Below are 22,628 nucleotides of genomic sequence, written 5' to 3'. Positions count from 1 at the left end.
GTCTCGTATAAAGAAAGGGGCGTGGCATCTATTAACATGCAAGCGCGGCATGGGGCGCTTGGGAACAAAAAATATTTGTAATACAATAGGTCTTGCATTTGCAAGAATTTTTAAGCAATTGTCATTTACAATGCCAATAGCGCAAGCGCTCGTAAATGCGAGACCTATTGCATTGCAAATGCTTGTTTTTGGCTGTTTGAGGACCTGTTTTATGGTCTACACGGTCGCTTTTTTACGGTTGATTCCTCAGATGTTAAAACAAACATTACGTGCAGCAAGCACAAATCCACGCAGTGTTCCATACTTTCCAAAACACTTACACAGCATGTCATCACACGGTCAAAACTTGGCAATTTTCAAGCATGGGCCACATTTTAGCTTACTAATTTACTAATGAGGGCCACTTTTATTTTGGTGCCGGGGCCTATTTTCTGTCCGGATTCTACCCAGATAAACAGCGGCAACTGTCAGAGTTCGAATTTCAAACTTTTTTCCATACTAAGGGCCAGATGCATCAAAAGGTTTTGCCCATTCTGCGTCTATGGGAAAAAGTGTTGATGCATATGGCCCCTAATGCCTTTTTAAGGTGATTATTTTTTTTTAATCAAACTGTTGCACAACCTTCACTCAATAGAAGGGAAACATACAATCTTTCTGCTCCCATTCCCTCACACCATGTGGTGGTCCCAGCCCCTGCACTGATGCACGGTGTGATCCTAGCTCACAAGGGTCTGGCAGTGGCACAATATTCATGCACACACAGTTAAGCTAGATCAAGAGGCCCCTGCGCTGGTCGGAGCCATGGCGACGCAGATGTGATTTTGGGATTTAAATCCGTGTTCATTTCCTGGGGTTCTGGCGAGGCGCATTGAATTAGCCCTGCTGCCTGACTCATGATGTCTGCCAGGTCATGGGACCCGCGAGCTCGTGCCTCGCACAAGGCTGTCCCACGAGGGACTCTGTAGCTGAGCAGGGCAGCTCTGCTGTCCGAGGCCGGCGACTGTGCCTTGAGCGGGAGCCCTGCTGTCTGAAGCCCTTTAAACCCGTGTCAGAGAGGGATACTTAAGCCGGCTGGGGGGAGGGGGAAGGGGGGATTTAACAGGGTTGGACTGGCCTGTAGGGCAACCTGACAGTGCAGAACGGCTGGTCTGATAGTAGGGCGAATTTTTGGTAGTGTGTTAGCCTGTTTAATGAGCTGGTTATTGGCCTGTTTTTAATGTTGATTTGTCTCATATTTCCACAAGTATTGTTGCAGCGAGTAGAAACGCTTGCAAGCTCTAATAAATGGCAAACCCGCTATACAGCGTGCCTTTACAAGGTCACAAATGCCCGGATTTGCAAATGTGGGCCACTGTTCGTTAACAGAGGGTGAGGGGGGGGGGGGCACACTTATTTTGCTGCTGAGGACTATTTTCTGTTCCAGTTCAACCCTGGACCTTGGCATGTAGGATATGTGTCACTAAGGGGTTTTCTCTGCTTTCTCCGGCCCTGCCATGAGAATATAGCTCTGCTGTGTGAGGGCCAAGCCATGTTGGAACAGGTTAACTCTGCTCCCTGGGTCATGAAACTCTAAGGTCTTTGCAGCCTAGGGGATACTCCTGCTGTCTGAGGCCTGATTAAGGCTTTAAGTGGGATGAAAAAACGGGGGGTGTCTCGCTCCAAAGGGGCGTGGCGGATACAATTAAGGGTGTGGCTTAAAAACACGTAAGCTGAAAATCTGTGCTTAGTATAGTGTGCCGCTGGACTGGTATTTCGCTGCTTCTACAACCAGGAATCACTAGCGTAACAAAACCTGAGGCCCCCCCTGCAAAGTACATGGAGGGGCCCCTATGTACTCACTCAGGAGCTCATAGGCCAGGGTGCTGTGCTGAGGGGGGCCCCCCTGAAGCTGGGGGGGGGGGGGCGCTCTGTGGGAGCCTTTGTTACGCCACTGCAAGTAACATTACACCTAAAACAAGCCAGGACTATTGGCTTTGTCCATGGTTGTTAGTTGCTTAAGATAAATAAACAACAATGTTGGCTTTGTTGGTATACCATTGAAAATGCTCCAGTTGTGAAATGGTGACTGTGAAAGTACTGTAATGAGTCTTTTCGAAGATTCCTCAAAGGCAGTGAAGGCTGGCGCTGCTGCAGAGCTAAGATTTATTTTTGGACCCTGAGGGTGAGGGCAAATATACAATGGCGTAACGAAAGTTGCAAGGGCCCCCCTGCAAGGTACACAGAGGGGCCCCGTGCCGTAGCTCTCTGGCGTGAGTACAGTGCTGAGGGGGCCCCCTGCAGCTTGGGGGGGGCCCTACACTGCGAGGGGATGCGGGGGCCTGTGTTACGCCCCTGCAAATATAGAGACACTATAGGGACCTGTCTCAGCATAGCAGCCGTGGTCCATGCAGGTAACAGCGGTGGGGGCCGGGTAAGGGGGGATTTCGAGGGATGATGCAGAGGGAAAATTAAATAATTCATTTTCCATCCGCATCTTCCCTCGAAGTCCCCCCTTACCCGGCCCCAGCGCTGTTACCTGCACGGACCGCGGCTGCTTTCTAGAACTGCCGGTGCTGAGCTCCGGCAGGACCCACTTAAAGACCTGGGCCTGAGAATTTTTCTGAGCAGGATAGCTCTGCTGTCAGAAGCCTGCGTCTGCAAAGTATACATTATCTGAGCGGTGGCGGCCCGGTGCCGCCGCTGTGTAGCTTGTAATCTGAGGGATAGCTATGCTCTTTAAAACCAGAGCCTATAAAATCTGTGTAACCTCTGCTGTCCTGATGCCTGCTACTGTGAGGTCTGGGTAATTTGAGGGACAGCTCTGCTGTCTGAGGCCAGCAATGAAATCTGTGTAATATGAGCGAAACCTCTGCTGTCTGATGCATCCTGAGGGATGGCTCTGCTCTAGAGCCACAGACCGCGAGATCTGTCTAACCAGAGCGATAGCTCTGCTGTCTTCGCCGTGATGCTGTGAGATCGTTGTAACCGGAGGGATAGCTCCGCTCTATTACGCAAGACAATATGAGATCTGTGTAACATGAGGGACAGCTCTGCTGTCTGAAGCCTAAGCGTTTGGGAATTAGTCACCCTAGGGAAAGCCCGGCTGCCTGTGGCTGGAGCCAGTGTGTAACCATTGCCCTTGGACCCGACACGTGTGACACATGTGCTGATCCATGTCTGGGTCTCGTGCGCGGAGGCCATGTGCCGCTCCCCCTGCTCATGGGTCTGGGATACAGGAATAAACCTGGCTTTGGTAATGCGCCCGCGTTGGTTCTGCCAGTAAAGCATCGCTGTATTGTGTTGCAGGCTTCCTCTTCTCCCCTCCCCCACCCAGGGCTCAGGCGCCGGAGCTCCGCTTTTCAACAAGGTCACCTCCAAGTAAGGGGGGAGGGGCTCCTGGGAGAGGACGGCGACCCACCTCTTCTCCCTGCTATGTGCAATGGACAGCAGAGGAAAGTGGTGGCAGATTGGGGGCGAGGCTTATGGGAGGTAACATGGCAGAGGTGTGGAGGGGGGATGGGGGAGACCGGGGCAGGGAATGTTGGAGAAATGGAAGAGAAGGAGGGAGATACAGCGCTGAGAGGATAGTGAGCTAGAGCAGTGGGGTAGAAGAGATGAGTGTGAGCAGATAAGAATGAGTAATGCTAAGTGAGTCTGGAGGGTTGGGGGGGGGAACCTCCATCTACTTTGCAGGGGGGCACCATCAAGTTTCATCATGCCACTGATTTCCCCCTCCCCCCATCCAGTGCTTGAAATGGAGACAAAGATGTGTAGCTACTCGGCGCCAGTGTATCTGCTTGTTCCTGAGAAGTGCTGGTAATCTCCCTCTAAAAAAAGTGCCGGTACTCTGTACCGGACAGTACCGGCACATTTAAAGCACTGCCCCCTCCCCCTCCCCCCCCCCCCCCCCCTGTGTCTCAGCCCGGGCTGCTGCAGCTTGAGCCGGTGTGGGCTGGGCAGTGTGCGGAGTCTTATCTCTGTTCCACCCACGTTTCTCTTAAGTCTTCAAGGGACCATTGACATGCCTTTGTGAACTGGTTAATGCGGCTTAATGTTTTCCCCACTGGTTCCAGTACCCCCCTGGATCCTCCCTCTGCCTATTAATTCCATTTGTATTTTACTTTTCCTGCCACAGTGGGAGAATGCATTTCATGAAAAGGCATCTCCAAAGTAAGGGTGCCACCTTTCCAAAAGAAAAATACCGCCATTTATTGTTTAAAGAGCTTGCAAAGGCCTTGCCTTGAAAACTAAATAGGGTTGTAAATACATTCTGTAATTGTTTCCTTTAATTATTAATCAGGGGTGATTAACACACCTCTAGAATACATTTAGTGATTTTTAACTTATCTGTGCATTCTTCAAACTGCAATTATAAGTGTTAAAAATACCGGTTTTAGGAGATTTTGCTTATTTTTGTACTGGCTGGGACATCAAAATACCAGGGGTGCTGGTAAAAATCCCATCAACTGGCAACCTTAATCCGGAGACTGAGAGTTTGTTGCAGGATCAGCACATTATTCATTTCCTCCATCCCTGATTGATGCCATAATAGCGTGTTATTGACGGCTGGCATAGGATTTCAGATATGTTCAACTATTGCTGAGATAATCCAAGTGTCTGGGAATACATCCTTCATTCAGACAACCCGCTCCTCGTTCTCACCCTTCATTTTCACGCTCACCCTGCACTCGCAGCGATCACACTGCTCATCATGCACTCATACCATTCACCGTCCTCATACCTTGCACTCACACAAGCTCACCACTCACCCTGCACGCACATGACACTCCACTCACTTTTCACTTTTAACACTCACACTACACTCACAGCGATCGCACTGCTCAACATGCACTCACAGTGACCACATTGCACTGATGCCAATCACCATGAACCCACGCCGTTTTCCCTCCATTTACTATGTTGTCTCAAGAGCACACAGCCTATCCTGCACTCAGTGATCACACTGCACTCACACCACTCACTATACACTTGCAATGGTCACCCTGTACTCATCCTGTAGTCACACAAGTACACTATTCAACCTGCACTCGTGCGACACTTCACTCACCTGTCACTCTCACTGCTCACTCTGCAATCTCACTAAAACAAGCACATCACTAACCATGCATTCATTTGTCCAACTCTGCACTTTCACCTGCACCCAAACTCGTATGGTCACATCACTCACCCTGCAGTCATTCCTCTCACCCTACCCTCAGACTGTTGCATTGCTCACCGTGCACTCACAATAGACACTCCTGTCACTCAAGCAGCCCACCCTTCACTCACATGGACACAGTACTCACCCTGCACTCACACCACGCAAACAAGCACATCACTCATCCTGGAGTCACATCACTCACTCTGTACTCCCACCCCTCACCCTGCACTTTCACGGGCAAACATCTCAGTATGCACTCATACAGGCTCTCTGTTCACCCTGCCTGCAGATGGGGACAACAGTCAGCTAGAACTCATGGGGGCACACCATCACCCTACACTAACTCCTCTCACCATGCACTCAGCATTCACTCTTACAGATAAACTAACACTGTACCTTTTGCCAACAATGGGTGAGGAACATTTTTCTGAACTTGCAATGAGTTGAAGCTTTGGAACAGTGTCAAATCTACAAACATATGTTTGTTATACTATGAGGTTTATCCAGTATGTTTAAAGTGCACAATTTGTCACTACTTTTTCCTCGTATAATGGAAAGAGGTTAGCTCTGACCCCATTTCTGGAAATGCTTGTGCTACCCCATTGCTGGGAGCAGGGCTGGCTTTAGGGTGGTGTGACTGGTGCAGCCACACCTGCTGCTGGCTTTGGTAGGGGGCACTGTGTTTAAAAACAACTTTTGCTTTAAAAGCACATGAACTTCCTTGTGCATTCAGCTGTTTAGGTAACAATAAAAATGTCAAGAAAACTCTGTTGATTAATGTTCATACTGATGAAAGATTGGAATTTTGTCTAGTGGCAGTTTAGACTCATCATAAAGTAGTGCAGGGCGGGGGTTAATGTGCCTGCTGCAAAGAACGTGTACCATGCAGATCACAAAACTGAGTGTGAGTGAACTATGAGTAGGACTGTAAAAAAAAATGAAATGTACGCTAGAGAGAGGCTGTGGAGAGATGAGGCGCACTGTTGGAGAGTGGTAGTGAGGAAATTCAAGGAGAAGGAGGCCATGGGGGAGGGAGCACCACAAAAGACTGTCACAGTGGACGCCTCCAGTGCTAGAGCCGGACATGTCTGGGAGTGTTAGCCCCCCCCCACCCAGATGTTTGGGTCTAGTTCCGTCCCTGGTCAGTGGAGCAGATGTGGCGAATGGTGTGGAGTGTGGGGGGTAGAAGAGTACAGAGAGTTGGGTGGGGAGATGGATGATTGAGAGAAGGCTAGGGTGGAGTAGAGGGCGAGGGTGGCATTGAGGGTGGAGGGGTATGAATACATGGATGGGAAAATGGGCGTGGGGTGAGAGAAGGACGGAGAGTTGGAGTGGGGAGAGAAGCACTGGGTGGAGTGAAGATGCGGAGGTGAGAGTGTGAGAAGGGTGGAGAGTGGGTGGGAGAGCAAGGAAGGGAAAAGGACAAAAGGGGGAGTGTTGGGAAACAGCGGCGGGAGTGGGACGAGGAAGAGCAGTGGAGAGTTGTATTGTATTGCAACATTTATATAGCGCTTACTACCCCTATGTGGGGTCAAAACACTTGTCTACATGGGTAGCACGCTACACGGTGTAGGGTGTGTGGTTTCAGGGTCTGGTGTCTTAGTGGGTTAATGCATCCACTGTAGGGGCCTGTGTCTGACCTCATGATCACAGGTTCAAATCAATAAGTGTGTACCATTGACGTGGAAAACAATAAACATCTGTTATTCAGGGCCAAGATACCTTTTGCGGTGAACGTGCGCTTGTGATGGTGTTTCCATGTCGTATGTGATGACACCGGGATGGGGTTATCGTGTTCAGGTCGCAGCGCTAATCGATGTGGTGGATGAAGAAGTATGAGAGACTGGTGCGCAGTTCCTGGTTTTCAGTAGTTCAGGATGGGGAGAGGGAGGAAAGGGGCGAGGGATGCAGAGGCGACCGCACGCATGGAGACAGGGGAATAATAGTGGTTGGAAAAGTGAGTGAGAAAGTGTCAGGTGCAGCGGAGGAGAAGGACAGGGAGAAATTGTAGGTGAGGTGTGGGAGACGTAGAGTGTGGGGAGATGGAGGAGGGAGAAGGAGGGTGGAGGTGGAGTGGGGAGAGAAGAATGAGGTGATGCAGGGGAGAGGGGGTGAATGATTGGGAGGTGGAAAAATCCTGTGAGTGATTAATCGTGAGGAAGTGGAGCAGACAGTATGAAGGACAAATGGTGAGAGAGTAGTAGCAGTGGAGGTCTTGGCAAGTAGATAATCCTAGGCAAATGAAGAGCGTGACGCCTCGACTGTACTCCATGCGAAGTTGTAGTCGCCACTTTCAGCACACCCGCTTCGCTTTAGCACACAGTTGTGACTATGGGATGCCATGTTGATGAGATATACCCTGTGCAAATAATTACTGTAACATTCACAGCTAATGCAAAAGAGACTGTAATTGCCTCCTTAGTTAAAATCAGTCCATTATTTATTATGATTCTGTTCTGACATCAGAACACATTTGTAAAAAGAAAACAAGCATTGGCATAGCCAATAGGTCTCGCCTTTGGGACCTTGTGTGTTTAGCCATGCAACAGTTGCATAACTAAATACTTATAAGGTCCCAAAAGCAAGACCTATTGGCTATGCCAAGCGGCCGTGCGGCCGCGAAAGTGATCACGATCGCGATCAAACATCAAAGTGAAAGTAAATCGCGGTAAAGCGTGGCGCGTGCGCGCACATGCACTGTAGCTCTAGGCTGGCCTGGTAGCACTTTTTGGAGCCCTCTCAATAAGTCTCACCAGACCAGCGCATGCGCTGGGTCAGGCGAGACCTAAAAAGACGCACCTGTAATTACCGGCGACTGCTTGCGTCACACCGTCAGCCCTCCGGCCTTTTACTGCTGCGTGTCCCGCCACACACACACCCTTCTCACCTGCCAAGAGCGACATCAGTGGGGCAGGAATGGGAGGGCTTGCAAGATTTGTTCAATAGGTTATGTACCAAATATGTCCCTCTGCCAGACAACGTCATGTGAATTATACCCATGGGGATTTACTTGGCCAAAATGTACCAAATGAACAGGCCGAACAGCAGCAGCTGCCTTTTCCTTTTCCACAAGTAAGCTGCTTAATATATTACAGTTCCTCCTTTTTTTGGGAAAGTTTGAAATGCATAACGCGTTATCACCTTTAAGTAGTCCTACCTTTTAATCCAGTAGCCTTTGGCTTTCGTGGCTTGTAGTTCTCATCTTCATTGACACTCGGGGTCTACAAGTCTCAGAATGCAAAGCTCTGTTCTCTGAAAGGTCAGTGTTGGGTAAAGTTGTTACACAGAACATGAAATCCTTTTTCAGCTCTATCCTCTACAGATTATAAGGAATAAGATCACCTCATGTTTACCTTAAAATGATATTGCAAGACACCTCTCCGTACTGTGAGTTTATAAAGGGCTTGGCCTGTGGCTTTGTATCTCTATATGGTCATAATTCGTCAGTGGCTTCCAGTATCTTCATACCTTATAATTTAGGTCAGCGGCGGTTCCTCTGCAATGGCGGAGGAGCGTCGCCTCACTGGCTCAGAGCCAGCAGCTGAAAAATAAAACCATATTTGATCATTTATTTTCAGCTGCTGGCTGAGCCAGCATGTGTAGGGAGGGGCAGGGCGGGGCCATGGCAGTTGTAGCTGAGCGATGTGCACTGCTAAGTGCGCATGTCGGTTTGACCAGCTGTCTTAGGCCAGCCAAACAGACATGCACAGTTACGTTTCTCCAACCCAGCTTTATTGCACAGCCGGGTTGGAGCAACAGTACAGACTCCCTTCCCTCTCGCGCTCTCTCCTCTCTCTCCTCACTCTCTCTCCTCACTCTCTCTCTCTCTCTCTCTCTCTCTCTCTCTCTCTCTCTCTCTCTCTCTCTCTCTCTTCTCTCTTTCTCTCTTTCTCTCTTTCTCTCTTTCTCTCTTTCTCTCTTTCTCTCTTTCTCTCTTGATCTCACCCTCGCCTCTCTCTCTCCCTCCCTCCCGCAGAGCTGCGGTAAAACTCCGCCAGCCACTGTGTGGTGGAGTTTTTTTCTTACGCTTAGCCAACATTTGGCAAGCAAGAATTTGCATATTGGGTGCTAGAATGCCTCCCATAGATAAATCTGCAGCTCGAGTAGAAAATCTACTCGAGGTGCAGAAAGAAGCGGCGCCCCTTGGGACGCCATGTGGGGCCATTTACATTGGATTTTACAGCGTGGAACAAACTCCCGGTGCCAAAAATCAGCGCAAGCAGCGAGAAATGCAGAATTCGCCTGCTTGCAGAACTCTGCAGTATCTCGCAGAGTTTTTATATGTAACTACGTGGAATTCTGCAGAGTGAAGCTGCGAGTTCAGCCACCTATAGCCTGTGCTTCAAGAGGAATTTCATGGCTAACTTCAATTAGTTCTGGGATTGGAAAGATTGCATATTCACATTCTTGTTTTTGGGATGGAATTTTCTACACTTTTTAGGAGAATTTAAAATAAATTACTGAATAGTGTCCAGTTGTTGCGGTCAGAGGAAAGCAGCATCTGCAAAGTCAACGCGTCTCTCCTTTTGGACCTCTTGGCTTTGGCAGTGCTGTTCGTGGGCGGGGTTGGTGGTTGCATTGAGCAAAGCACACGAGGGAGGGAGCAACATGGAGGTCAGGGTGTTTTCAGGTGGAGCACACAATGGAGAGAGGAACAGGGCTTGAAGTGGGAGAGTGCATGGGGAGAAATGTGCGAGAGAACAAAATGGAGCAATGGAGGGGGGTTTGTCAGAGAAACGCATACAGTGGAGAAAGTAACACTGAGGACGGGTGAAGGGGTGTTTTCTGGAAGAGGAGATGCACAGAAGAGAGAGAGCAACACCGAATATAAAGGACAGGGTGGTTCAAGGGGGTAAAGCATACAAGGGAGAGAGCAGGGAGGGCAGGAGTGTTGCAGGTGGGGGATGCACACCAGGGAGAGAGCAATATGGAGCAAGAGGTTTGCTGGTGGAAGCACACAAGGGGGAAAGCAACATGGGGGATAGGAGGAGGGTGTTTATTTTGGGGGGGGGGGGGCAGAGAAAAACATGAAGGAGAGAGCAACACGGAGACCGGGCTAGTGGGTCTTCTGGGAGAAAGCAAACAGGGAAGAGAGCGCAATACAGAACTCAGGAGTGTTTTGTGGGGGGAATAAGCACACGAAGGAGGGAGTTGGAAAACACATGAACTCTTAAGCAAAAAGATGAATGGAGTTCTATATAATTGAGCTGTCGGAGGATACAAGCTAGCCAGGCAAAAGTATGTGAAAGAGGCTATGCTCAGGGGAGGGGCAAACACAAAATGAGACTGGGAAAGCCATTCAATAAGAAGCAAGCAAAGAAGAAGGACAATAAAGCCAACCAATGGTAAACAATGGGCAGGCTGTATGCGCTTTAACAAAACTTTGTAAGAAGCAGCAGAAACGAATACAGTTCTATAAATGACAGTGACAGAATTGTTTACTTTGATATTTTAATACATATTAAATTGATACACGGGCTCAGTTGTTTCTGTGATTGTGCAAAAAACAGACCATTGTGCTTCCGGTTCCACTGTATTTGGTACGAAAAAACACAGATGTACTTCGTAATGTCAGAGCTCGATTACAAAAATGGTGAGAACTTTATTTAAATTGGGAGAAGCTTGATGAAATCAGGTGACTTTGGCTGAAATCGGAAGGATCTCGATTAAACCCAGTTAGGATAACAACGGGGGAGCTATGCTAAAACCTCAAGCTTTTGCTAAGATCACGTCGTGTGATACAATTGTATTATTATTGAAATGAAATTATGTACGCCAACCCTCACTCACTTATTTCATGAATCGTTCAGTATCTGAAGCAGATTGAAGCGGAAGTCGGGTGTTTTTCAGTACTTTAGGGGCCATGTGATCTGATTTAACTTGGTAAATTGATTTCCACTGAGGCCTCGAGATCCTGCCAAAGATCCCTCGTGACCCACCACGAGGGCCAACATTTGGCTTTGCGAGGTTTCAAACAATCGCTCGCCTATTTGGTCCAATTTTAAGGGCCTGCAATGTGGCGAAAGAAAAGCAGAACACATTTTGGTCTCTAAAAGGCCACATCATGCACCTTTTAAAACTCCACATTTCTACTGCTTGTCTTAGAATAATTAAAAAAAAGTTTTTAGCCTTGAGGCATTTTCTGCTTTCAGTTTGTCCTCCACAGGGTCCAATCCTAGTAAGATAGTTTGCTATAGTTTGCTGGGTTAATGCTCCTGCAGCAGAGATATGTGTATGGGGCGCAGATCATAGATTCCAACAGTTGATGATTCTTCCAGGAAATGTAAAATGAGCACCTATGAGTAATTTAATGCTGAGCCACGTTCATTACTACGAAGTTCTAGGTAGAGGGCAAGCCAAACGAGGCCTGAGCATGGCAAAAGTCTGGCTCTAGCCTGGCTCTTGTCCCATGGGGACTGGCGATTCAAAAGGGAGCCAAGCCAAAGCACTATAGGTACTGCCACTCTCCTTCCCAAATTCGGTTTTGTTTAGAAACTTACTTGCATTATGTGTCGCTCAATGCATTCATATGATCTAATGGACTAAATTTATCACCAGTGTTAAAGAAATTAAATTTTTTAGAACTTTAAAGAATTTATAGTATTTTTACGGACCCTGGGTGAAACTAGCAATACAGGAATATGAATTTTATAGTGGTCAAAATATACATTCAGATGTATAATGTCCCTCACATTGGACTTTTTGGGCTTGCTTACTAAAATATTTTGCTCGCTTAAGATAATCGTAGTGCTGATTTAAACTAGACACAATTGGTCACATTTGTTAATGGTGTTCCCTGGCTCAAGACTGTCTTGAGCCACAAGAGTCTTAAGAATCTTTTACTGCACTAAGGGCAGTCTTTTAAGCCTGAGAAGACCTCTTACTTGGGTCCTAATTTCGAGTTGGTCGGATTTTTATCCACGCCATGTTTGAAAGGCACATTTGCCAACACTCCCCATTTAGACTGTTTCTCCCTCCTATTTGTTACCAAATATTGTAAAGTTTAGAAGATGGAATAGAGATGATAATGACCATATCAGCATGCTGGTGAAAGTTTGCAAGATTTGCTGAAATCGATGGAGACAAACTTGAATTAAAAATAGTAGTAAAATAATACTTGTGCAATTGTTAGTGTGTGTCCTTATTGGAATTTTGTTTCAGCGTTTGACGCTGAAATGATGACTCGTGGATTTTTTTTGTTTTGGTTTTGACGTTATTTTATGCTACTACATATTACATTGTGAAGACCTCTTTTGAGTTTCCAAGGCTAAGATCTAAAAAATCTGCAACTCTATGGGCCATTCCCAGAAATGCCCTTTTACCCCATCTCAATCCTACGCACACGCGCGCACACACACTCGCACACACACACTCGCACACACTCTTCTCCTTCAGGCTTTTGCAATCAGCTTTGGTTCTTTATCTGATGGCAAAACAAGAGTTCGAATGTCCCATGGACTCCTGTTCCACTGCACATTTCAAGCAATTCTTCCTTGAAATTTAGCCGACACACCTAGTCTAATGAATGTCTCCCTCCTTCCTGAAGCACGTCGCCATCAACCTTTATGCTGGAAAGAAAACTATATTGAAGGTTAGAGGAGTTGTTAAAATGCATTACCAACTATTGACCTTTCCACAATCTCCCGTTCTTTATCAAAATCTTGGCAAAGCCGAAGATGAGAAATCTTCAAGACTATTTAAAATTGATACCTTTTCTCACCGACGAACAGTCAAGAGTCCATTGTTCAAGGAGCATTGAAGATGGCTAATACGATGTAAAAGCTCCTCTTCTACCTAGACACGGATTAGGTCTGTGCAGAGTTCACGTGGCGTTCTGTGTAGCGGAACTCCAAAGTGACCAAAAACTCAGCTGCACTATGTTGATTTCAGCAAGCGGTGGAGTGCGTTAGGTCATGCCGTTCACGCTGATTTGTTGAGCCAGATGTTTGTCCCTCACTGGAAAATCAGCTCAAACTGCACCATGCGCAGTTCAAGAGGGTGGTGCTTCTTTCTGCTGATCGAGTAGATTTTCTATATGAGCGGCAGCTTCCCCAACGCGAACAAATGGTTTTTTAACGTGAGCGGTCGCGACCATCCGCATTGAGAAATCTCGCTGGGAGGTGGTGTAGCGTTGGATTTTCCTCGATCGCGCTCCCCAATGTAACATTGGCGAGCGAAGGAAAAACTCCACTCCGCTTTGTGGAACTGAGTTTTTCAGAACTCTACATGCTCAGCGGAGCGCCGAATGCAGAAAACTCTGCAACCTTCGCGAACAAAACAGACTTAACCGCCCAGGACTAACAAGGATGGCACAGCTGCCTTTAGACATCTTGACCTTTCCACTGCTTATAACACTATTGATTACACAATTCTGCATGAGAGATTCAAACACAAAGCAGCCTTTTCTAGAGCCACTCTACAATGGATCCGTTCATTTTTCAACGCTTGAAGCCAAAAACACTGAATTGAATAATTCAAGTCTTCCATACATCTGTCTTGTGGTGTCACCCAAGGATCATCCCTCTTGTGCCTCCACTTAAACATCTATGCACACCTCTTGGCTGAAGCCCTCAAGTGTTACCAAGCGACCTTCCAAATACTCGGCAGCTACAGACAAATAATCCACATTTGAGAACAAGCCACAGGTGCAATCAACATCACCCTGTGTTTGGACAATGTGTTCCACTTAATAAAATTGGTATTCCTGTGAATGAATGGTGCTAAGACCCAAATGCGAGTAGCCGGGTTACCAACTGTATTCCAGTTACGTTCATCTGGTTTCTAGTCGTGTAAACCAGCACTCTATTTCACCAAAAGTTAGTAACCTGGGGATTCTTTTCAATGCCAACCTTTGTTGTGCTCCTCGTGCAAACATGCTGCGTAAGAGAGTAGATCTGCTGCCATCTTTACTTCGGGAATACTCCCACTCTGGCACACTGACCTACCACAGACTTGAAATGGGGAGATTCCTGGTTCTAGCATGTCTTGATTACCGAAACATCAGCTACCTCAGTATCGCATCATTCCACCAATAGAAGTGCCAAATATTGTTCCTTCACAGAAAGAAATGCACTAATGCAAAATGTTGTACATTTGGCTACGTGCAGGAACTGAGGGTGCACACATACAGGGGGCACAACATGTGACCCCATGCTTGCACCCCCTGCACAGGGGCACGTTTCCTCACCGCCATCCTTTCCATGGAAGACTCACCACTGCGTATAGGGTCGCAGTGAGGAAACTCATAATATGCAGCAGCACCACCAAGCATCTTGCAGCCTCATCAGGCCTTTGGACTCTGGTAGGCCCTCTGCCTGATTATGACATCCGAACCCAACTAGATGCGATTCAGAAAATGTGCGAAAATAAGACTTTTTAGACTTGTCTTTAACTTCACTCCGTTTTTATTTTGGATCACAATCAAAGCTTTTCGGCGTTGTTAATGTTGTAATCACTCGTATAGTATTCCTTACCCTATTTCAAGAACTCTGAAGTAATTGTGTGTGTGTATAGGTATATATATATATATATATATATATATATATATAATCTACTGGCGGTCGCCAGTAGATAGTTATAGTTAGGACCCTGTTTCCATAGGAAATCCGCAACATTCTATTTGGAATAACTTTGGCGCCGGTCGACGAATCCTCGCGAAATTTTCCAAATAGGTGGGGCGCTCCGCTCCTACCCTGAAAGTCTCGGGGGGGATTCGTCACGCGGGGGCTGAGAAAAAAGGGGGGTCCCAAAACGCGTTTTTCCCATGCATTTTTCCATAGGACCTTTAGACACAGCTACAGCCCGAACGGCTGAACAGAGTTACTTGAAATTTGGCAGAGAGGTAGTCCTCAGGTCAAGGAAGTGCCTTTTGTAGGTTTGGTGTAAATCTGTTCAGTAGATCCTGAGAAAATAGCATTTAAATCAATATATATATCTGTGGCAGCTTACGGTGCGCTTACCGAGCGCTTACGGTAAGCTTACCGTACGCGTACAGTGCCGTGCGCGATTCTGATTGGCTGTTAGATCTAAGTAAACATTCGAATCGGTCGAAACCAGGAAGCGGCGGCCGCCATTTTCTCTCTCGCACTCTAAGTGAGGCAGCAAAAACAAAGGCTAAAAACATCTAAAGGGGCAATGTATTCAGTTCCTAACCACCTAGCATTGATGATGGTGTCCCCAAAGAACCCCCAAGGCCAAAAATTCAAATTTTTTTTTTTTCGAAAAATCGCCGATTACGCTTACCGTACGCGTACGGTAAAAATTAATAAAAAAAAAAAACTATCCTCACTATCCCCACCCCGTGTGCAAACGGTGCCCGTAGGACGCCATTTGTGCATGGCATATATAAATCAAATGAAAATATAAAAGATTACATTTCACAACGAAGCGCATAATCTGTCCTCCATGTGCGCACGGTGCGCGAAGCGCATCGTGCGTACATGGCCCATCCCGCGTAATCTGGGCACGCAGCGCACTGCGTGACCACCGTTCGTGCACGGCACTAACTGCGTTAACTGGGCGCGCACGCCACGAATGGCGTAAAGTAACTTAGCATTTAAAAAAACGTACAAATTCACTGAAAAAACCATAGGTTTCACACACGTTATAGTTAGGAATTAGCATTTAAAAAACCTTGCAAATTCACTGAAAAAACCATAGGTTTCACACATGTTATAGTTAGCTGGACATTTTACTGATAAAAAACCAATGAAATTCCCCCGTTCTAGTTAGTGCAGGCAACTATAACTCACGCGACCGCAATCCTCTGCTGATGCTAATACTGTATTTAGACACTTATTTGCCCATGTCTTCTTCCATTAAATTTTAGCTATACATATATTACAAATATTTTTTTTTCATAAAGACACATATGTCATCAGCAGAGGATTGCGGTCGCGTGAGTTATAGTTGCCTGCACTAACTATAACGGGGGAATGTCATTGGTTTTTTATCAGTAAAATGTCCAGCTAACTATAACATGTGTGAAACCTACGGTTTTTTCAGTGAATATATATATATATATATGTATGTGTGTGTGTGTGTATATATGTGGGTGTGTATATATGTGTGTGTGTGTGTATATATATGTGTGTGTATGTATATATATATATATGTGTGCGTGTGTGTATGATCGCAATTAGTCTATTAAAGTACACCCCGTTTTAGGTTTGTTAAAGTGGGATTACATTTGTGTGAATTCATTATTGATCAGGAGGATGGTGATCTGATTGATCAAGTAAGTAATGTTGAACTGTCTGTCTGTGTGTGAGGACGTGTTTGGAATCTTGAAGAGTGTGTGGAGCAGTTGAGGAGTGGTGGTAGTACCTTAACAGGTTAATGCAATGCCGTTTGGGGTTGGACCTGCTATGAACCTCTCATCAACTTAAACACTTTCCATTCCCTTTAGTCTTTTCATGTCAAGTGCCCGCGTACACGGAGTTACCTTTCCAATGTCACTGGGGTCTGGTCACTCCCATTATAGGCCTAATTGCATTAAAAGTGCTCTTTGTGTGACAGACTGGCCCCAGAGCCGAATTACAAATGCTCTTTAAACAATGAACGGGAGAACAAGTTCTGCATCTATTTCTTTTGTACTATTTTTTTAATGTAAATTAGATTTCGTTAGCAATAGGATGGCATTTTTTGCTTATTGAAATGCCAGAATTGGCTACAGGAAGCATGGATAGTATCTTCGGATTGCCTCCTATTTCGACATGCAGCCAGTTTTAAAAGTGACTCACATTAGCCTGCCTAACGTGTGTGTTTACAATAAATTACAATCTGCCTATTGGCATATTTATTTCACAGTACAGACGCCTCATTAGGAGCAAGATATGAATAATTTAAAAGAGGGTTGCGCCAGCGGTGATCATCTCTGTGAATATGTATTATAAGGAATAAAGTGCCCCTTTTCATATCAAAAAGTACTATAGCAAGTTACCTTTGAATTCCACTGTGACTTGCAAAGTGCTTTTTTTCTGAAACCTTGGGACTGGCAAGACATAAGTCTATTGAGCAACTAAGAGCCACCTGGCTTAGCGGCACACACCCATGATTTCGCGACTGAAAGTCGATCCGACAGGTGTAACACATTGGCAGACAAAACATTTTAATAATTAATCCAGATTGTGTGCATTATGAATTAATCATTACTATTATTTTTTTTAATTATCAGTGCTGCGCAGAAGTTACGCTTCACGATTATTAGCACGTCTTTGCAGACTGATTAATAACACTTCGACTCGGATGAAGGTTTGTAAAATATGAGTTGTAACCTTATTCTTCCGCTCAGAGCGTGCTATTGGATAAGTGATTGCCGCTTCGGATTGTAAGCTTGCCAGTCTATTCCCAGCGGTGTAACCGACACCTGTGTGCTGTACACCGTGTATTAGTTACAGCTGAGGCACACCCAGGCAGCCCACGGTCTTCCAAGATGGCTGCCAGTCACAGTTCACCTCTGCTAGTCTCTACAACGTTGGCACAACTTTCCTCATGGACCAAGGTAGAGTCAGGACACAATTTGACATCTAGCTGATTCTGGGACAAATCCACTGGCCTCTCAGTTTTCTAATTTCCCACAGTTTCCCGCTCATGACATCAGGGGCCTCTTAATCCAGCCCCAGTTTTTAAGCCAGCCAGTGGGTAGGAAGGGAGGTGCGGGCCGCTCCGGGTGTCATCACTGAGGGGGGTGACCAAATTGTAAAAATTTGTGTTTTAAACACACATTTTTGCCATTTTGTCAAGCCGGGGGTGACAAGAAATTTCTGCACTGGATACCACTTGACCTTGCTATGTCACTGAAGCCAGCAGCACTTTGCATTCTGGGAGTTGCCACTGTGATTCCTTCAAGTTGATGATTTCTCAGTGGTGACAGCTGGCACCATGGTTAGGAGGAGCATCTTTAGCCACTCTTGGCTTTTAAGACATCTGCATTTTTCATGATGAGAGAGCCAAATTAAAAGCCCCAGCAGGCAAAGTGTTGTAGTCTAAGAAGCCAGGGCTGGATAAAGGTACTCCCGATAACACTGTGCCAATTAGTAAGGTTTGATTTCCCTACTGGCTTCCCTTTCTGTAGTTGCAGATCAATAAGAAGCTGAAACACAATACCGAGTACAAAAAATAACGCTTTATTGGCACAGCTAAATAACCAAGTATTTACAAAGTGTGATTGTAAACATCAACCCTTATATTTCAGGTCTCTCCATCAAGACTTTGTGGACCAGGCCGTGTTTGACCCTCTGAAATGGCTCTTGGATTTGGGGTCTTCTCCTATCACATGTTGCAGGGTTTTCTGTGCCCTTACGCACCATCTCTCAGTGTTGACCCAATAGGATTTCCAACGTTTATGCTTAGTTTTGTAAAGACCGTGATGATGGGGCCTCTGAACCCCTCAGACAGCAGTTCTGCTGGGGAGGATCAACTTTCGCCTCCACTCCTTGGAATCCGGGCGTAACCCCTTTTTGATCCCTCCTTTACTCGCCCTTGTTAGTGGAGCTTTCTGTAGTGTTTGGGCTTCCTAGATGCACACAGAGCTACTTACTTCCTCCTTCATTAAATGGAAGTCCAGAAGATTTGGTTGGATGGTATATATATATATATCCATATCCAAATTCAAAAAGCACCCCATTTAGAAGAGCCAACTTGCAGGTAGGTAAATCTTCGTATTTAATGTGCAGGAAAAACCGTGCAGTGCAATGAAAACAAAGTCCAAATGAATCTGTATGCCTGACGTGTTTCATGCTCCTCGCATTTCTTCAGAGGCTTCATTAAAACACTGCTTGGAGCACCGGCCTCCTTTAAATCATTAACACCTGCCCCAGTGGGCGTTGGCTCGCCCAGAGCCTGCTGGTATTAGTAGTGCCAAAATAACGCTGCAGTGAGCTGCTCATATGCAATGTCAATATTCAAAAATTAAACACCACAGTGGGTCGGGAAAATGTCACAAAGCCTCTGCGCTGCACTTTCAAACCTGTGTATGTGTATATATGTGTGTATATGTGTAATATATATATATATATATATATATATATACATATACAATGTTTGGGAACATTGTGCACTGTCTTCGCTGCTGTAAGCCTTTGTAAATATTAAACACGTGTGTTAATATAAATGGACTTATCTGGTGCACCTCATGCTTGGGTTGGCTGTCACCATTATGAAACATATACTTTTCTGCAAGAGTGCCTTTGCAAGTTGGGGGATGTGTGCTGCTCAAACAGCCCCATTCCACAGCACTACGTCCTCTGCTATACTTTCTTTCCAGAGCTGTCTGGAGAGAATCTTTATACTTTCCCTCCAGAGCAGACCCTAGGGAAGTTTAAATGGTCATTTGCATGCAATCAGTAAGCACTGAAGTGCATTACTAGCCTCCTCTCTGAGACGGAACGACTGAGCTGGCCTGATTGAAGCATGCACTGGACACTGATTGGCAGTTAGTTGGCTGCTTCCCTAGTCCCTGCCTTGTAAATGTATCGGGAGGTGTTGCTCTTCTTTTGGACTTGAATCTGTGTGGAACCTGCGCTGTCGGCGGTGCTTGCGGCTGCCTGCTTTCTTCTGGCTAGGACAAAGCCCGATGCGGTCCTTCCGGCTGTCGTGCTGACACGGCGTCGCCTGCACGGATGAACTAACAAATCTCAAGGACCAATAGACCATGAACCAGACTCCTGAAGCCTTCTGAACTCCTGACCACAGTTTGCAGGTGGCTCCCTAGAAGCGACATGATTGGCTGCCGAGAGTCACGGACATTTGCAGAAACCCCTGGTACCCATAACCAGAGACTTAGACAGGTTGCAGGGAGATGGACTGCTATAAATGCCATTGCAATGAGTGATGACTCTGCCTGGCGAGCAAACCTTTCAGTGCATTGCCTTCTTTTCAATTTACGTTGTTTCCTTGATCCCGCATGGAGTGTGGTGGTCCAGCAGCCCTTTGGAGTTACAGCCAGCAAGATACAGTCCATCCCGATCGGCTGAGATCCCTGTGCACCCTTGGACTTGCACTTGTGTTCATCTCGAAACAGAGGCCAAAGTGGATCCTAGGATCCTTAAACATACATACATACATACATACATACAAACACACATGCACTCTGAAAGCCTCTCCCAATAGCAGTGGTGTTCCGTTGTGGGCACCTTCACTGTGTGTTTTTTAGATGTTTTTGGATCTGGGCGCTAAACCTTAATACCAGAGGTATAAAAAGTCACTCAATTTGCAGAAAAATTGTGATAGTCCATTTATCTATTCAGACATCTGGGAATCCTGTGTAAACTTGCTACCTGGTCCAGACTGCTGGTTCCAATTTCCCCTCTCTCGGAGTGTTCGGAGCTTTGCAAACTTTATATAAAGTCTTTAACCCAGGATTGTAGCTTCATTGCTTTACGGTGCTATTGCTGTCTGCTTGATCTCTTTCCTGCTTGATCTCATTCCTGCTGTCTACGTGAGATTATTGTTCTTGTATGAGGAGCAGTTTCGTTTTTGATTACCAAATTACATTGTTGTATTGGATTTTGTGTACTTTCCATGTTGTGTTTATTCTGTATATCGATTTTAATATATTATGAGATGTTATAAAATGTGTACGTAACACACAACTTTGGCGGAAAATTCCAACTTTATTCCAACTCTGATAATTGTGTTGGAGGCTAAGCAAGATCTACTTTCAATGCGGATCTTCTTTCGGGGCATTGATTGGTATAGGCCCCCGCATCCCATCTTTTGGAGTGCATAGTGGATTAATAGCGGCCTAAAACTAATAAAAACTTGTTTCAATGTAGCGCTATATACCATGCTTCTGCTGTTTTCTAAGCTGTGTAAATTAAAGCTGTAATCATTTATGGTAGTCCATTTATCAGCCTATGGAAGTCTGCCTTGCTGGGATCCAAACTCCTGCTGACTGGCATGCACATTTTCAGTGGTGAGCATTCAGCTCACTGAGCCACCCTGCCAGCTAATATAAAGGAGAAGGAGTTAGTCCTTTACTAGGCTTTGCCTCTTGTAATAGCACACTCAAAGCAAAGGTGTTACAACTGGGTCATAAAAACTACTGAGCTATGCCACGTCTCAAAATCGGTTAATGACGGACTAGCCACTGAGTAACAGCTTACACAAAATACCTACCAAGTTACCCTCAAATAAGATAGTTTCTTAGTTTCAACTCTGGCAAGTGGGTACTGAGTTACAGATCACTCAAAATAGTTACTGTGTTCCAACTTGGACAGAATAGCTACTGAGTACCAGCTCAGACAGGCTATGTACTTTGTTACAGCTTATGCACAAATGTTACTGAGTTACAGCTCCCACAAAAAACAGAAACGTAGCGCTCACACAGTATAAGTTCAATGGTGCAGTGCTTCTCAAAATAGCTAATCCTATAATAGCAAAGAAGCAACAGTGTACCCAAAATAGCTACTGAGTTGCAGTTTCCCACAAAAAGCTCACTCAGAATAGCAGCTCTGGAACACAACAGACAGAATGGCTACTGAGTAAAAGCTTAAACAAACTAGCCAATCACACAACATCTACTGAGTTACAGCTCACAAAGACCGCTACTGAGATACACCTCACATAGATCAGCTGCTAGTGAAACCAATTGCTCTTCAAAGTAGCTAAAATGTATCCGCTGCTATTTTTTTTATCTTTAACCTTCAGAAACTGTAAACCGTACTCCGTACCGGAGAGTACTGGCTCATTTAGAGCACTGATGTTATGGGTGTGTGCTAGTAGTTAGCGTGTATCCTGCGCTCACCCTCTGCATCTTTCTTGTTCTAGGTGTTTTCTATTGTGGTGTTTGGTTGCATTGTGAACGAGGGCTACACCAATCTGCCTAAAGAGATTGAGGAGTTCTGCATCTTCAACCGCAACCAGAATGCGTGCAACTATGGCGTGACTGTTGGCGTGCTGTCGTTCCTCACAAGCGTCCTCTACCTGGGGCTCGACGTCTACTTCCCCCAGATCAGCAGCGTCAAGGATCGTAAGAAGGCCGTGCTGTCTGATGTCGGAGTGTCAGGTGAGGCACCGCTAGTGAAAGGGGAAGGCAGAGGCCAGATTCCCCCTTACACACAACAACACAAGCACCATCACACTTTGAACAGGTAACGCTCAGCCAGAAGCGGGGCAAGTTTCCATCAAAGGCACAGAACAAGTTTATGAAACACAATGCAGATTTGCAACCGATGTTGACACACAGGCACAAGCAGGAAGCACACTACTAGCATCAGAAGGAATACTTAAAGTGTAAAAGCAAAACTGCCTGCTCCAGAAGCCATGCTCAGGAGCTGATATTCGCTGCAATTAAATGTTGGCGCACAGAATACCAAGGCTGCATAGTCCTAAATCCACCTCATTCACCTTTAATCCACTACTAGACACTTCCTGCCCCTTTATCTCACTCTGGCAGGTTCCTGCTTTCTTCATTTGCAGCTGATTTCTGTCTTTCTCTTCCTCCGTCTTTTGGATTTGTGTGATTTTTTTTTTTCCATTACTTGTG

The 22,628-nt window shown here is 46.0% G+C and overlaps 1 protein-coding gene and 1 long non-coding RNA gene across 4 annotated transcripts in view; one reads left to right on the top strand and one right to left on the bottom strand.

The window, feature by feature from the left end:
• The window catches only part of LOC146833446 (uncharacterized), a 489,922-nt gene that overhangs the window by 107,626 nt on the left and 359,668 nt on the right, over window positions 1-22,628 (bottom strand). The window lies entirely within an intron of this gene.
• SYNGR1 (synaptogyrin 1) overlaps window positions 1-22,628 on the top strand; it is a 68,457-nt gene that overhangs the window by 30,685 nt on the left and 15,144 nt on the right. For all 3 annotated transcript variants that reach the window (XR_014960588.1, XM_085601271.1, XM_085601272.1), the window contains exon 2: window positions 21,911-22,148. Coding sequence is in view for 2 of the 3 variants with exons in the window: in XM_085601271.1 (XP_085457397.1) it covers window positions 21,911-22,148 (238 nt within the window). In the remaining variant the exon portion in view is untranslated. The remainder of the gene's footprint in view (window positions 1-21,910; window positions 22,149-22,628) is intronic.

This window comes from Triturus cristatus, chromosome 4_2 (assembly GCF_964204655.1).
Source record: "Triturus cristatus chromosome 4_2, aTriCri1.1, whole genome shotgun sequence".
In the NCBI taxonomy this organism is placed as follows: domain Eukaryota; kingdom Metazoa; phylum Chordata; class Amphibia; order Caudata; family Salamandridae; genus Triturus; species Triturus cristatus.
This window is presented reverse-complemented; position numbering and strand designations above follow the sequence as displayed.